Source organism: Vicia villosa, linkage group LG3 (assembly GCF_029867415.1).
Source record: "Vicia villosa cultivar HV-30 ecotype Madison, WI linkage group LG3, Vvil1.0, whole genome shotgun sequence".
NCBI classification, from domain to species: Eukaryota; Viridiplantae; Streptophyta; class Magnoliopsida; order Fabales; family Fabaceae; genus Vicia; species Vicia villosa.
Genome location: NC_081182.1, coordinates 64,245,856 through 64,262,509, shown reverse-complemented (window position 1 = coordinate 64,262,509; position 16,654 = coordinate 64,245,856). Strand labels below are relative to the sequence as shown.

Genomic DNA, 16,654 nt, shown 5'->3' with positions numbered 1-16,654 from the left:
TATTTTCATATATATTAGAGATATGTTAAATAAGTTGGTTCATGTATGCATATATATTAGAAAAAAAAAAGCTAAATAGGCTACCCTATATATATATATATATATATATATATATATATATATATATATATATATATATATATATATATATATATATATATATATATATATATATATATATATATATATATATAAAACAAATGCTAAATAGGTTCACTTATATATGTATATATAGGCCGACCTACAAGACTTATTAAGTTATATAGATTAATTGAAAACTTTAATGAGATACAGGCTTTTTAAATAGGCTTTCAGGTCAGACCAGTCTTTTAAAAAGGCCAGGTCAGGCCAAAAAACTGAGCCTATGATAGGCCTTAGGCCAGACTTAGGCCTTTTAAGTTTACCGTAGGCCAGACTCAGGCCTTCTAAAGCCTAGCCTAGCCTAGCCTAGCCTATTTCCACCCCTACTAGTGACGATGCCATTTGCAATTTCCCCAAATAAACCCTCTTTCCTAAACCCACAAAAGAAGGGTCCGAACCGGTTTGAAAAAAAACCAACGGAAGCGTGTTATGAATTATGAAAACGGCCAGCACCGACCGCCATAACGGAACCACGATCTCTGACTCTCCGTCAGATCTCGCTCGTTCTCTGATAGCCTAATCATCCAAAGAAGAACGAGCACAGCAGTATATTTGAACTCCGATTCCTAAACCCTAGAATCCAACCTTCCCCTCCGATATCACGTTGGATACACTTTCTTGCATTTTCCGAGCGTCCTCTTCAGCTGTCACAGTAAACGCGGTACTTCGTTTCTGATCTGTTTCCACATTTGCTTCGATTTCACAGTGTGATCGGTTGTGAGGTTTAGTTGACTTTCATGCTGTTTTGAAGAATTTTGCGAGTTAGTCGTTTGAGAAGTGAGAAATGCAGCGTGCTCCAGTTACAGTTGAGGAACAGTTGTTGCAAAAAGCGATTAACGAAGAGTGTCCATGGGAGAATCTACCGAAGCGGATTCAAGCTACTCTTTCTACCAAAGACGAATGGCACCGAAGGTTAGCATCGTTTCCAATTCTTTTAAGCAGATTATTTACTTCCTGCTTTATCGGCATTTTGTAATGATTGAGTCTTAGTAAGTAGTAGCAGGGTTTTAAAGTACGATGCGATTTTGATTAGGTGTCGCGATACTGATTACAGTCGTTATGTGAATGTTCTTTAATATAAAAACGGTGATAATGGTATCAACACCTGCTGATACAGTTTTGTCGCCGTTTTTCGCGGTCGCGAACCATTTTTTAAAACCCTGACTAGTAGTAGTTATCTAAATTAAGTTGAAAATGTTTGAATGAACTTTGTGTTCAAATGAGTTGTAGTAGAAAATGAAGAATGATATGGGTTTGAGTTTAGTGCTTCTATAGCTATTGAGATGGCATTTCTATGTTGCTCAAATAGAACGGAGAGGTTTTGGTAGTGACTTGTGTATTTTTTGTAATAATTTGTTGTTGCTGTCGTCTTGTCTTATACTATTACATAAACCTCTCTTTTTTGTAATAACTGTACTTGTGCATACTGTTATTTTCTGTTAGATGTTTAAATACATTGTTCAAAGTGTGCAACTCATTGTTATTGGGCTCTTTTCGTCGTTTATGTGCACGGTTGTTAGGTGGTATTACTGTTACTCTTGGCTTTGCATGGTTTATCAATGCAACTAAGGCACTGAGCTAGCTACTAGAAAATGAAGCTTTTCTTGCATAATGACATGCGTTAGAGTTAGTGTATTACGCACAACCCTTTAGGGTAGGTTTGGAGGAAGGGTTTTGAAGGACTAGTCTATATATTTTGGTATATAATTGAGTTTTAAAAAAATTGAAAGAATAACATAATCGATGATCATATTACATTTCAATCACACTTAATTTATTTTCTAAAACATTTTATTACTTCAATTTAGAAAAGAAAAATAAGCACCTCCTTCAAATCCACCCAATCAAACATGCCCTTAATCTTCAAGTATGTGATCTTATGTCATCTTAATTATTTCAGGTGGATTGGTAATCCGGTGAAAGATCAAATCTCTAACACCATGATCACTAGTCACAACCTAATCTTAACAGTTGTGATTGGTTCTAGAGTACCTGCTGAGTTTCAAACATAGCAAACCTATCTCTTAGATAATTGTAGGATAGAATGAATTTGCACTTGAACGAGGTAACTTGATTTTGAGAGGCTATAGTGTATTCAACAAGAAAATTGAAGAAACAATAACTTTTGTGAGCTAATTCTCAATTAGAAATAGTATTTTAGTTTGTATAATTTAGTATATATCTATAGTGCTCTACATTCTGCTTATTTCAAGGCTATTATGTTAATGCCTTGGAAATAAGTTTTTTAGATACATATTCTTAATATGCTTTTTCTTTTTGCCGGATATGGGAATTACATGCAGGATAATCGAATGCTGTATAAAGAAAAGGCTTCAATGGAATAGCTGTTTTGCCCGGAAAGTTTGTAAAGAAAGTGAATATTATGAAGATATGATGCGTTACTTGCGGAGGAATCTTGCTGTATGTCATTTAGAGAGGGTTCTGTGACCCTTCTTTCTTAGCATATATACCAAATACATTAATCACTGATCAGAAAACTTTGATGCTAGGAAATTTTTGGGAGAAAATTGAAGTTTTATTGCTTCACAACCAAAGTTGGAATTAAAAACTTGTCTCTGACTGGTTCTCCTTTTCCATAGGATTAGTTTTGATAAGTAATAAATAAATTAAGGGTCTTGCTAACCAGTACCCTCAGGGCAATGGTTAAGCATTCCAAAAAAAGAGAATATTTTATAGAAAATTTAATATTTCAATTTTCGAGACATTAAATACGCAGATTACCGAGATAAATTTACTATTTTGGAATGCTTAACCATTGCCCTGAGGGCACTAGTTAGCATTTCCCATAAATTAACCATATTATTATTTTTTTCTATAACAAAGAACTCATGCAATTTCACATCCTTAATGAATGAGATATGTAACTGCTAGAGGACCACTGTATGGATGCTGGGCAGTGACCTTATGATTTGAATTTTGTTGCTTGGCATTTTAATTTAATGTGCTTGTTTCTTACTTGCAGCTGTTTCCTTATCATCTGGCGGAGTATGTTTGCCGTGTAATGAGGGTGTCTCCTTTCAGATATTATTGTGATATGATTTTTGAAGTAATGAGAAACGGTAACTTGCTTGTTGCATTTCTATGTATATTCACTATGCTGGTCTGGATTTATTAACCAGGTTTCTCTAATGGTAACTTGCTTGTTGCATTGTGTTTGTATGAACATTTTTTTACTGCGAGTTCATCTGTAACTTAAATGGCTGGAACCAGAAATGTTAGCTAGTCTTTTACATTATTCTTGATTTGAAGTTTGTTTATAAAATAAAAAATTACGGATGGAGAGTGAGACATATCTAATGTGATGCTGATTTGTGAAACCTTTCTAAAGAAAATGCCTATTGAAATTATGGAATGTTAGATAAAAAAGGAGAGAAATTTTAAGAATTTGAATGTTATTGATAATAGTTTGATACTAAACTTGATGCAAAGGACTAAACACCAATCCCTATTTAATGGGATACATAGACTCGATTTTAACTAAATAGAGAAATTAGGAATACAACAACTACCAAGCCTTATCCTACTAAGTGAGGTTTGCTACATGGATCAAATACCATACTTTTGTCCAACTCATTTATCTCAAGATCTTTCTTAATAGTTTCTCCTATAGTTTTTCCAGGTCTTCCTCTACCTTTAGCAGTTTGACACCTTCCATTTGATCTACTCTCCTTACTATGGAATCCGCTTGTCTTCTCTATACATGCCCAAACCATAACAATAAGTAATCGATATTTAAAAACTTATCTTAGAAGATGATCTAATATACTCTAAAATAATACAAAAGATATAGTAAGATATTTTCTAATATTCTAACAATATCTATTAATGAGGTAAGCGCTTACAACAACAATACAACAAACATTCTTTTTATCCTTGAGTAAATTGGGATTTGGGCAGGAACGTTTGTGTTAGAGGGAGGATGAAATTTAATTAGTTGCTGCAGTAGCGAGTACATATGGCGCAGCAGAAAGCTAAATCACGTGTGTTGAAAGTTGGATGTGAATAAGTGAGTAGATGCTTGAGAGTTAAGAGTATACTACAGTATCTATTGAACCTGATGTGGGTCCACTTGAAATATAGAGAATGAATTCATCTGAATTGCTTGAGAGGCTAAACCCTCAGCCTTGTGTAGTTACAACTAAGATCTCCAAATTATAGGGATAAGAATAAGAGTTAATATCAGAAAGATGTAAACATAATATCTACATAATATAAATAAAGGAAAGTAAATTAGGACCAAATTAGCATGCTTGAAAATTGATGGTGGGACAGAGTCAAGTGATCCGTGGGACAAGGTGAGATCAGACCTTGATAGAGGAGGAGACGATGAATCAAATGGGGGCAATGGTGACAAGAAATGTTAGGGGACTGGGATACGCCCTCAAGTGTTGGTAAGCTAACAAAAATGCTATGATTGGTACCTCCGTACCAGTTAATCGAGACATGCCGTAGCTGATGGAAGTGGCATGAGCTGTGAGGTGAAACACACATTGACAAGAGAGATGACAGAGGAGGGATAGGTGTGGTGGAGATAGGGAGAAGGTGCAAGATGGAGAATGTGACCAGAGAGATGATGACTAAATGGAATGGAATAATTTACTCCATATTTCAGAGTCAAGTGCAGTTGGGTTATTGAGGATGGGTACCCCTCAAAACTATTAGTTTATCAGAATTTGGGCTGAGCCTAACTCATCCCTACAAAACTGGTTTGTAAGATGAGGATTGCTTCCACTTATAAACACAATACATGCCATATCTCTAAGCAATGTGGGACAAAATCTATCCCTTCAAAGCCAACACAATGAAGGTGTTGGAGGTTGCAATGAGGCAAACCAAAGTGCCGCAATTAAGGCAACTATAGGGGCGGACTGCAATTAAAGCGACTAGGGGCGGACTGCAATTAAGGTGGAAAGTCCAACACACCCCCCTCACGCTTGGGCCTCAATGAGCCCGAAGCGCGGACGATGCGGTAAGCCCAACGATAGATCTAGGATAGGCTCTGATACCATTTCAGAATTTGGGTTGGGCTTAACTCATCCTTACAAAACCGGCTTGTAAGGTGAGGATTGCCCCACTTATAAACACAATACATGCTATATCTCTAAGCAATGAGGGACTAAATCCACTCCTTCAAAGCCAACACAATGAAGGTGTTGGAGGCTGCAATGAGGCAAACCAAAGTGCCGCAATTAAGGCGACTAGGGGCAGACCGCAATTAAGGCGGAAAGTCCAACATGTTTTTTAGATGGAGAAGGACAAAATTAAGACATATGGACTGAATGATTTGAAATTGATATTGATTTGATTCTGTTAGAACTTAGAAGCATTTCTATAAAATATTGAATAAGGCAATGATCTTTATTTATACTAATATTAGGACACCCTTATTAAATTTAAACAACAATGAAATATAATAAAATGTGGAAACCAATCGTAGGTGATCTTCTAAGATGCTCTTAATTCTTAAATATTATGATGCAGTAATAATACTACCTGACCCTACATGTAACACTCTGATAAATTAATACAAATTAAGAATTATGGTTAATTTGGGCTGTAACATTACATTTGTTAACAATTTGTATTACGTTTTCATAATCACCTTATAGTTATTGGTGGGAGTGACTAATCAGGTCTTTTTCGGCTCACTGTTCCATCAACCTGACTATAAACGAGTCAGATTGACTTAGCAAAGTGGGTGGAAAATCCCACATTGCCAGAGGTTGGTAGATTAACCCGTGAACAAAAGAAATACAATAAAAACATATGGAAGATCCCACTTCGCCAGAGGTTGGCAGATTAACCCGTGAATAAAAGAAATACAATAAAAGCATATGGAAGGCATTAATTTTCAGGATAGCTGACCTGCTAATAATAGTCTAAAAATTACGTAAAATATAAAAAATTCATATAATTAATAGATTAGTAAAAAAGAACCCGTTGAGCTATTCGCCCTGCCCCCTTTTTCAATGGGTTATGTGGTGGGTCAGGACGGGTTGACAATCCCAACCTGCTCTCCCAAAAGACGGGGTAAACAGGTAAACTCAATGTGTCCAACTCATTTTGCAACTACTCATTATATCATTCTCCATGTAATTAATTTGTGTTGAGATTTGTCACTCCACCTCTTTCGCAAATCCTCACGCGAGATGATGAAGTGATTAAGCGTATTTTGGTAATAAAATAATTACTTCAAAAGAGAGTTTCGAGAAGGTTATTAAAAGGGCACACAACTTTTACAAAATAGAAGGGTCTTATATATAGGGATGAAGATAGTATTTGGCATTATGTTTTTACATATTCCAACAACTTATGCATTGAGCCCGATGCTAGTTTACACATAACTATGGTGTAGATGATGATGATGATAATATTATTTGATTTTATGTAACTATTGGTTGTTGTATTTACATCATCACAATTGTTTAGCCTATTGAAATTTATATTTATTAAGGATTTTGATCTTTTACTTGTACTGACTGACTTGTGTAATAAATGTCTAACCACTTCCTGCATGTTTTTATAATTTGCAGAGCAACCTTATGACAGCATCCCAAATTTTAGTGCAGCGGATGCTTTAAGACTTGTAGGAATTGGGAGAAATGAATTTATTGATATAATGAACAAGTGCAGATCTAAGGTACTGGTTAAATTCACTGTATGGCTTACCTAAAATATTTTTGGCTTGAATTTCCTATATAAATAATTATAAAATATAATTTGTATATCTCTGTTTCATTCGTTGTTGCAATCATAGTACCAATAATACCTTATAAGGTTTATTTTTTCTAGGCAGCAAGGATTTGATTCAAGATATATTAAACCAAATTTGTTTAACGACCTTCTAATTAATCTGACACTTCTAAAAACGACTTTGTTATGATCTACAAAAGCTGACGTTAAGGTTTGTAGGCAAAGCAACAATTTCAAATCAAATTTCTAAGACATTACTTAGGAAGGTTCATTTAATGTAATTTTTCATTGGTATTTAATGTGGAATAGGAAACCTGGATAATTAGGGAAGTAGTAAAGGGAAAGGCTGAACTTTAGAAAGAGAAGATATTTTGTAAAGAAGAGAGAAAATTTTGAAGGAGAAAGATTTGTTCCCTTGTTCCTGCAATCACATGTCTTTGACCAGGCTTTCATTCCTGACAAATTTGAATTTGAATTCCTTGTCTTGACCTGAGTTAGTCGTGTCTGAAACTGGATATGATTTCTTGAGCATCATTGAAATTGAATATCATTAGTTTCATAAAGTTTGATTCTTATTGCCATATAAAATTCTTTTGCCTTAAGATTTAGTTTAGATGTAATGCCTTGGATATGTTTGTATTCGGCGACGTATATAAAGTAAATCTGCTGAGTGACTCGCAAGCAATTAAAGCTCAGACAGTTTTTATGTCATTTTCAATTGATTTCATGTCTCTTTTCTCTGACCTTTCATGTCCTATTTTTGAATATTCAGAAAATCATGTGGAAACTGAACAAATCAATTGCAAAAGAACTCTTGCCTACGCAACCTGTAGACTTTCTTATTGAATCCTGGTGGGGAGTTTGTCTGGTGAACTTTACTTTGGAAGAATTTAAGGTGAGGCCTGAATCACCCTTACTAAATGGAGGCAGGTTCACTTACAATAATGTTGTTCACTGTGTTAATTTGGTAATGCGAAGTAATTTTGGTATTCCCTTGGCGAATGATTTTTGTTCAATTTTTTTGCCTTGTCCTTTTCCTTTGTAGAAACTCTCTGAAGAGGAAGTTGCAACTATAGACAAAATATGTAAGGAGGAAGCAAATTCATTTATCCTGTTTGATCCTGAAGTTATAAAGGGTCTCTATAGACGCGGATTGATCTATTTTGATGTTCCAGTGTATCCTGAGGATCGGTTCAAAGGTGTGTTGTGTTAATGTTTAATTCTGTATTTTGACTTTCTAGGTTTTACTTTCCTAAAATCAATATCCTTGGAATGATACCTAAGCAAAGCAACTAAGTTGTCCCTAATGCATTATAATCTGAAGGCATGCCTTGGGGGAAATGTATTACTGCAAAGCAGAGTTGTTGATCACTTCCTTTTTCTGTTTACACTTTTGAGGTATCTGTACTTTTCACCAACCAAACTGACCATACTGGTTCCCCTAAAATTAAAACTAAACTGTTTGTTTATGGTTTCACAACTGAATTAAACCAAACCAAACACAATTGGGTGTTGGTTTTTAGTTGATTAGTTTCAATACAGTTAATTTGTTGCTTCAGAGTCAGTTTTGCCCACAAGTAGATTATCTGTTGGTAAGTGAATGACTAAGTAAATCTATCCAAATCAATTCAGAGGTAGCAGAGTATGTTTGATATTCAATTTCATACTAATATGCTAACACAGTTGACAATAATTAAGAATAAATGACTAACATTAGAATATAACCACATCAGTAGGAAAAACCTTCAATTAGATCTAGAACTTAGCAAAATCTTGCATTTTCGCAGGGCTATGAAGCCTTTTTGCAGGCCTAGAAGTTGCTTGACATGGCTTCAATGCTCAGGCACAGGTCTAAAGCAACAAAGACATTTGGCAAAGCATCTAAACATCGACTACTATATCACAGCTGCAAAGAAAAGCCAGAGGTTGGTGAGCTATGAAGCATAGACTCCGACACGTACACCGGTACACGACACGGCACAAACATTTCGAACCGATTATGTCAAAAACATAGGATCCCGACACTGCCACATATATGATATAACTTACATTTATCTATCTATTATTAAAAAAAGTAAAAAATATTATAATCAAAATTGATGTCTTTAATTCTGCATTGATAACATTGTTGCAATGCATGTTTAATATTAATAACCCTTTTAGATGTGTAAGAGATTTGTTCAAAAAAATGTATAAAGTATGTTGAAAACAAAGAAAAAACCTTTTTCTTTTGAAACATTTGTCTGAATTGTCTAACACGTGTTGTGCGAGTGTCATACGGGTGTCTTAGGTACCAATTCAAAGAGTGTCGAAACAAAGAAAAAAAATCCATTTTTTGGGGGACACTTGTTTGACTTTTCCGACACTTGTAAGCCTTTTCCGACACGTGTCGTACAAGTGTTATACAAGTGTTGGACACCGTGACATGCCTATGCTTAGAGGGGTCCATGCTTCATAGTTGGTGAGACATAGCTGAGAAAGAGTTAAACAGAGAGATTGAGAAAGAAAGAGGTTTAAGGGGAAGGAAATAGTTGAAACTCGAAGATAGGGAAAGAGTTACTTGAGAGAGGTGAGAAAACTAGAGGAAGGAAGAGTGAGATGCTAAGCTTTGAGGGTATAGCCTTGCAAAACCAGTCTTGCATTGTATCCTCAATCATGGAACTGGAACCCAACTTGAATTTTCTGACTTTCTTCCCATGTAACTGACAAAAGTAACTTTTGGTAAGACAACGGCTTAATAACAAGAGGTGATCCCCGAACTACATCTAACTTTTGGTAATACCCTGACGAAAATCAATTATCTTCTCCTTTTTCAGCATTTTGTCATTAAACAAATCGTCAGAATATTTCTGTAAAATAGTAAAATAGATCAATTTCTTGCTAGAATTCAATCAAAAAAATATTAGCATTCAGTGACTGGTTCACTGGTCCATTGCCCTGCCAAATGTTATGAAGGGTGATTCCATATCATTAATATCAAGATCTTAATACTTTCTCTTATAATTTTCCTAGGTTTTATTCTATCTCTAGTTGTTTAAATCCTCTCCTCTCCATCTGATCTACTGTCCATACCATAAAATCAGCAAATCTTCTCTCTACATGTCCAAATCAGCTAAACCTATTTTTCACCATTTTTTCTACTATAGGTACTATCTGACGCTTTCTAATATCGTGTATCCAACACTTTCTAGTATTGTGATTTCTAATCTTATTCTACCTAGTCCAAAACACTGTTCAGAATATTGGAGTCTTGCACAATAGGTAGGGTTGTCCTATTTTCCAATATATAGTTTTTATGACTCCAGCCATATACATTGTTTTTCAGCATCCTAGTTTTTAAGGGTGGATATTTTGTTGTGCATGATTTGAATGAAAGAGTTGAAGTCAGTAATTGGGTGGACCTAGGGCTGTTAAAAAAATCTATAAAATTGAACCGAACAATAGAACCGAACCATTGTTAAGTAACCGAACCATTCTCTTTAGTTAATGAACCGAACTACAATTTGTGAAACAGTTCAATAACCGAACCGAACCGCAGTTAATCGAATCAAAACCAAAAGAACCGAACCGCAATTGTTAGCCATTAATATGATATATGGTATTAGTGTCGCTGCATATTGGTATTACTGCTGCATATATACTTTGGTACCTTGATATAACTTTACATGCTACTTCAGTGTTTTTAAGATGAATTAAATTTATTTTAAATAATAAAAAATATTTTTATAAAAAATTAAATTTTATTTAACAGTTGTTAAATAAATTTAAATTCTAAAATTTTCCAAGTATTTAAATAATAGAGTATAAATTACTTATTTAAATTTAAGTATGGTTTGTTTTAGATTTTTTTAAAAATATTTTTGATAGTTTAATTATAATTGTGTATAAAATATTTTTAAAAATAATTTTTATTTGAAAAATAAAGTAACTGTTTTAATTAATATTTAACTATCACTCTATTATATAATTCTATAGTCAATTATATAAAAAACATGCTTATAGAAAAATGCTAAATTAAAAAGTCTAAAATGATTTTTTATTAAGTATAACGGTTCATTCACCTTGTTAAATGGTTCTTTCTAGAAAAAAGTAACAGTTTGGTACGGTTTGGAATTCAAAACCGGTGTACCGAACCAATAATTTGGTCCAGTTCGGTTTTGAACAAATTATAACGGTTTGGTTCGAGTGAACTTTTATAATGGTTCAGTTTGGTTTTTGGCAAAATTGTACCATGAACAACCCTAGTTATTTATAAGGGTGGCGGAAACTCAGCGCCGATACCTCATATTCTGAATATGGAGAGTACATTTCCTATAGTTCTTTATTAGATTTCAGATGATAATAAGTAAAAAAATTAGGTAAAATGATGCGGGAAATGATAAACTAGAAACAGCCAACAGAAAGTAAAATTAGGTAATTTACCACTCCTTAATCGTTATAATAGAAGGGTGCTGAATGTTTCATGATTTATGAGATTTCTTTCAAACTATATTATATGTTCAACATTTTTATTAAAAACTGCCTGTTTAAAATGACTGAAGTAATTTCTTTTTATATTTATTGTGTTTCAGTTTCAAGGCTTGAAGGTTTTGTATCCAACAGGGAGCAGTCTTATGAAGATCCTATTGAAGAGTACTGTATTTTTCTCAGCCTATTTCCATTTATTAATTCCAAATATTGTTGCTAAAAAGATATTGGAAATAACATGATGTCTTTTTCTTACAGGTTACTGTATGCAGTTTTTGTTGTTTCAAATGAAAATGCATCTGTTGCTGAGTTGGCAACAACCCTACAGGCTGACTTGTCACAACTGCAGGCTGCTGCATCATTTGTATGTCGATTGGGATGGGCAACAAAAGTCATTGATCCATCCTCTATTCTTCAAGATACAAGTATACCCGGGTCTCCAAGAAGTGCATTTAGTGATGAAGATGTTTCTCTTGCTAGTCATGGTTTTGACAATATCCATATTGATAATGATATTCAAGCGGATGCTTTGGGTTCAAGCAACCATGGTCCTCGTTCGGCCTATACGCGTGTTGCCTTCATAGTTGATGCCAATATAACATCCTATCTTATGATGGGTTCTGTTTCACCAGGTTTAAACTTTATTCTACACGATCCCACTTTTTGCCTCTTAAATCCATTGCTAAAATATTATCGTTGAAAAGTCTGTTTTACTGACATAAAAGGTCATACAAAATCATCTCTAAGGTGTCTTCGGACCTTATTGATTGTTTGGATGAACGAGCTGTATTTTTTAATTATCTTTGATGTAGATGCTTGTAATTACTAACCAGCATCTGTAGGTAATCTGGGCATTCTTATTTTCTAATGCAGTTTTAATCTGTTGCAACTCCTTTTGAATTCCATCTTTACCTATATTTTTTGGACTGTTACCATTAGCATTCTTTAGGTGATTTTTTCTACATTCTCCTCTTCCCCTCTTGCTTAATCTTGAACTTTTTGATGCAGTTGTTCAGTAATGAACGTTCTTCAAGCTTCCAACATTTCTAAGTATAGCTAAATTACAATTCCTAAACTATTTTTCAAAGTCTTGTGTATTAGTTCTATGCCAAAGCAGTACAGTTGTTCTTTTCTATTCATTTATGTTAGTTTGCTTATATCATTGATTTGTTTGATTCTATTTGTCTATAGTCTGACCGAAACCATTTTCCGGATGAACTTTGTCAGGTCTGAAATCTCATGCTGTTACGCTCTATGAAGCGGGTAAATTAGGTCATGCCAGCATTTCTGATCTTTGCAAGGATCTAAGCACTCTGGAAGGTGCAAAATTTGAGGGAGAATTGCAGGAATTTGCCAATCATGCATTCAGCCTGCGATGTGTATTAGAATGTCTACAATCAGGCGGAGTTGCTTCTGATGTGAAAGTCGAGGAAGGACTTGATAAGATGAATATGGCTACTCCAAGCAATGATGAACCAAGCTCTCAAACAGCTGAAAAATCCTTGTCTGAAAAATTAGGAGACTCTGGGGTTACAGAAGCTGAGATAAATAATGATGATTTATTGAGTTTAAATTTGGAGAAGTCTGCTGAGGCTTCTGTTTCCTATGAAGGTGTTCCTAGTGATGGAACCAGTTCTATTACATTGGAAGGTGATGGCAATGGCATACTGGATTCCAGTAATGATGAAAATCTCCAAAACAATGAGAAACTAATGGTTGAAGGGTCAAATGTTGGAACAGAAATGCTAAAGAGGAAAAAAAAATACCGTGTAGATATTCTCCGTTGTGAAAGCCTGGCTTCTCTTTCACCAGCAACCCTTGATCGTTTGTTTCTTCGTGACTATGATATAGTTGTGTCCATATTGCCTCTTCCTCATTCATCAATTCTTCCTGGACCCGGGGGTCCTGTTCATTTTGGTCCTCCCTCATATTCTTCTATGAGTCCTTGGATGAAATTGGTATTATATTCAACTGTAACAAGTGGGCCTCTGTCAGTTGTTCTGATGAAAGGACAGTGTCTGCGCTCGCTTCCTGCTCCATTGGCTGGCTGTGAGAAAGCTCTCATATGGTCTTGGGATGGTTCCACAGTAGGAGGGTTAGGAGGGAAGCTTGAAGGAAGTTTAGTGAAGGGAAATATACTTTTGCATTGTTTAAATTCACTTCTTAAGCATTCAGCCGTACTGGTGCTGCCTCTCAGTAAGTTTGATCTTGATAAATCTGGAAAATTGATTACAATGGATATCCCTTTGCCCTTAAAGAATGCCGATGGCTCAATTGCTCCTGTTGGAAAAGAGTTGGGAATATCCGAAGAAGAAAGTTCAAAGGTGAAGTCTCTATTGAGCGATTTGGCAGACATGATGGAACTATGGACAGTTGGATACATCCGCTTACTTAGATTGTTTAATGATAGAGAGCCTGACCAGTTTTCACCTGATGAAAAGTATGATTGGGTTCCGTTGAGTGTTGAGTTTGGGATGCCATTATTTAGCCCAACGTTGTGTAATGATATATGTAGAAGGGTGGTGTCATCTGAATTGCTTCAATCTGGATCATTTGGTGAACACCATCATGCAATGCAAAGCTTAAGGAGAAAATTACATGACATTTCTTCAGAGTACCAAGCAACAGGGCCTGCTGCTAAGGTACTTTACCAGAAGGAACAATTTAAAGAATCCTCACGGCAGCTTATGAACTATGCTAGTGGAAGATGGAATCCACTTGTGGACCCTTCCTCTCCCATTTCAGGGGCATCAAGTGAGCATCAAAGGTTAAAACTTGCAAATCGACAACGATGTAGAACTGAAGTTTTAAGCTTTGATGGCAGTATTCTTAGGTTTGTATACTTCCAAACCCTCAATTCTTGAAGATTGCTGAGTTTTCTTATCAGATAAATAAGTGAATTCCTTTAGCATATCTCACAAACATGAATTTGGGTTTTCATCATAAATAATTGCCGATCTTCTTTCATAATCTAATCTAGTGATGATTTTCTTATACATTCTAATTTTATAGAAGTATATAATTTGCAATTGCCCGGTGCTTTTATGAAGATAATGTTTGAATATCTTATGTGTTTATATTTTTGGTATTGCTCATTTTCTATTCACTTGATGTTAGGTTCCTAAGGTTGAGCGGAAAAAAAAAATTACTAGAATAATGGTGTAAAACAGACTCAAGTGAATTAGATAAAGATTTCAAACAGATGAAGTATTTTTTATTTCTGTACTGCGATTGAAATAAAAGATACGAAAGGTTTGTAAGAGCACTACCATCTACATTAAGAACCCTAAGCTACTTTCTTTTCTCATTCATTTATGACTAAAAATCTTGAATCATTATGGGGTTTATATATGATACATCAGCTTATATTTTTGCTAGGTCATTTGTTTTTGCTCGAAAATGTCATTTGTGTTTTACGATTCAAAGAATTGGTTTTCCAATTCAGGATTTGAAACTGGAATTGATAACTATGGATCCACTATCCAACTGTGCGGGATGCATTTCCGGTGTTTCATGTTCCTGTGAGACTGATTCCTCCGTCACCAGTATTTTTAGCATTTATAACTGTTTTATCATGCGAACTCCGATTGGCATCATTATTTTTAATTGGAGGTGGTTGTAGTGATCAAAAGTTATATTGACAATATTTTATACAACCTCAACATTATTATAATAAGAAACCTAGTATGGATCCTTTCCATCCGTGTTATTCATAGTTTTGGTTTCTAATTATTCCAATTCTCAAACTATGTACTTTGGTGCATGCAGATCTTATGCCTTAGCTCCTGTTTACGAAGCTGCCACAAGGCCCATTGAAGAAGGCACTCAAGCCAACACGATAAAAGCTGAACCAGATGATAATGATAGCAAAGATGTAGTTCTTCCTGGAGTAAATCTTCTTTTTGATGGTTCAGAGTTGCATCCGTTTGACATAGCTGCCTGCCTCCAGGCACGTCAGCCTATTTCCTTAATAGCAGAAGCAGCCTCTGCCTCGGCATCTTTAGCAAACAGATAGTTCTGCTGTTGTTATAGACTACAGAATTGTGATATCTATACATGCATGGCAATGGTAGGGATTGCTAGGTCTAGTTTGTTTTCATCTTCAAGCTTGTTGGTCAAGCTTGATCCACAAAGTTTGGCTCAGACTGAAGGTTAGTTTCATTTTTTTGCTTGCATATATTTTACATGTTCAACCTTCCAAGTGTGCCACAGATTTACCACTATAGTCCTCAAGATTTTTTGGCCCTGGTTTTTCTATCTGAAACAAAGGATGAATGAAATGATGCCCTAATGGATATGTCAAACTTGCTGCCTGAAATATTTTACTTTTATCTACTTTGTTCCGAAGTTTTTATCCATTCTTGTGCAATCTCCTGCTATAAAATACAGTATAATCTTGTTTATAAATCAGGTTTAATTTGTTTTGGATTTCACTGGACCAGGAGATTCAAAACAGTTAATTGTGAACTTTTTGTGAAAAGTGGAAATATAATCTTCGTTCAACAATTCTTGAGAACGGAAATATACCACGGTTTTTTTTCTCCTGTCATATACTTGCATCGAAATCCATATTAAGCAATCCTTAATTCCTAGTTAAAGGAGAATATGATCATTTGGTTTTTCATTATTGGGTTCCATGTTTAAAGATGTTAATTTCTTGTCTTTAACTTGAGTTGCATCCTAGGTTAATGTTTATGCTTTTTTATTCACATGTTAATTTAAGATAATAAATATTGAGCGTGGCACAGGCTGTCAATTGTGGCACACGCACACATCCCAACCAGAGGGGAGAATCCTTGCAAGTTGCAAAAGAAAAAATAAATCTTACTATAATGTAATCAAGTGCTTCTAGCAATTCTGCTCTTCATATTTTGAGGTATAGCATAATGGATGAATTTAATACTATCTCTGGTCTCATTTATAATCATTTATAAGAAAAGATTATCTTTTTAGATACGTTGAATAAATAATGTATCTAAAAATGAATCTTTTCTTATAAATGAGACCAGAGGGAGTATAATAGACTTGGATGGTAATAAATGAATTGAAACAATTTATTAATCTAATAAGATCCACTAAAAAATAATTTAAGAAATTAAAGCCAGTCTATCCACTAAACATAAAACACAATCTAGTGTATTCATTATTATCACTTTTGATTTATATATTGTGTAATTTTTTTTTTGCATATATAAATTATATAAATACAGTAATAAAAAAAATATATTTAGACAAAAAAATATTTTTATTGATTACTTTAAAAGTATTTATTTTCTTTTTTGTTATTAAAGAAACATTTTTTTATATTTCTTAAGAAATCAGTTTTTGTTAA

The 16,654-nt window shown here is 34.5% G+C and overlaps 1 protein-coding gene across 2 annotated transcripts; it reads left to right on the top strand.

Moving 5' to 3' along the window:
* The first annotated feature begins 498 nt into the window (after window positions 1–498).
* Window positions 499–16,438, top strand: LOC131661694 (uncharacterized). Of its 2 annotated transcripts, none has more exons than XR_009301221.1 (11): window positions 499–1,053; window positions 2,445–2,562; window positions 3,125–3,221; window positions 6,696–6,802; window positions 7,628–7,750; window positions 7,901–8,054; window positions 11,427–11,487; window positions 11,581–11,954; window positions 12,550–14,155; window positions 15,091–15,473; window positions 16,071–16,438. XR_009301221.1 is itself a non-coding variant. In XM_058931299.1 (11 exons), the coding sequence occupies exons 2-11, from the start codon at window positions 926–928 to the stop codon at window positions 15,335–15,337; spliced, it is 3,015 nt and encodes a 1,004-aa protein (XP_058787282.1). In that variant the 5' UTR covers window positions 499–802; window positions 893–925; the 3' UTR covers window positions 15,338–15,680. The 2 variants fall into 2 exon arrangements, 1 of the variants encoding a protein (XP_058787282.1); XM_058931299.1 differs by lacking the exon at window positions 16,071–16,438 and having other exon boundaries at window positions 499–802; window positions 893–1,053; window positions 15,091–15,680.
* The last annotated feature ends 216 nt before the right edge of the window (window positions 16,439–16,654 follow it).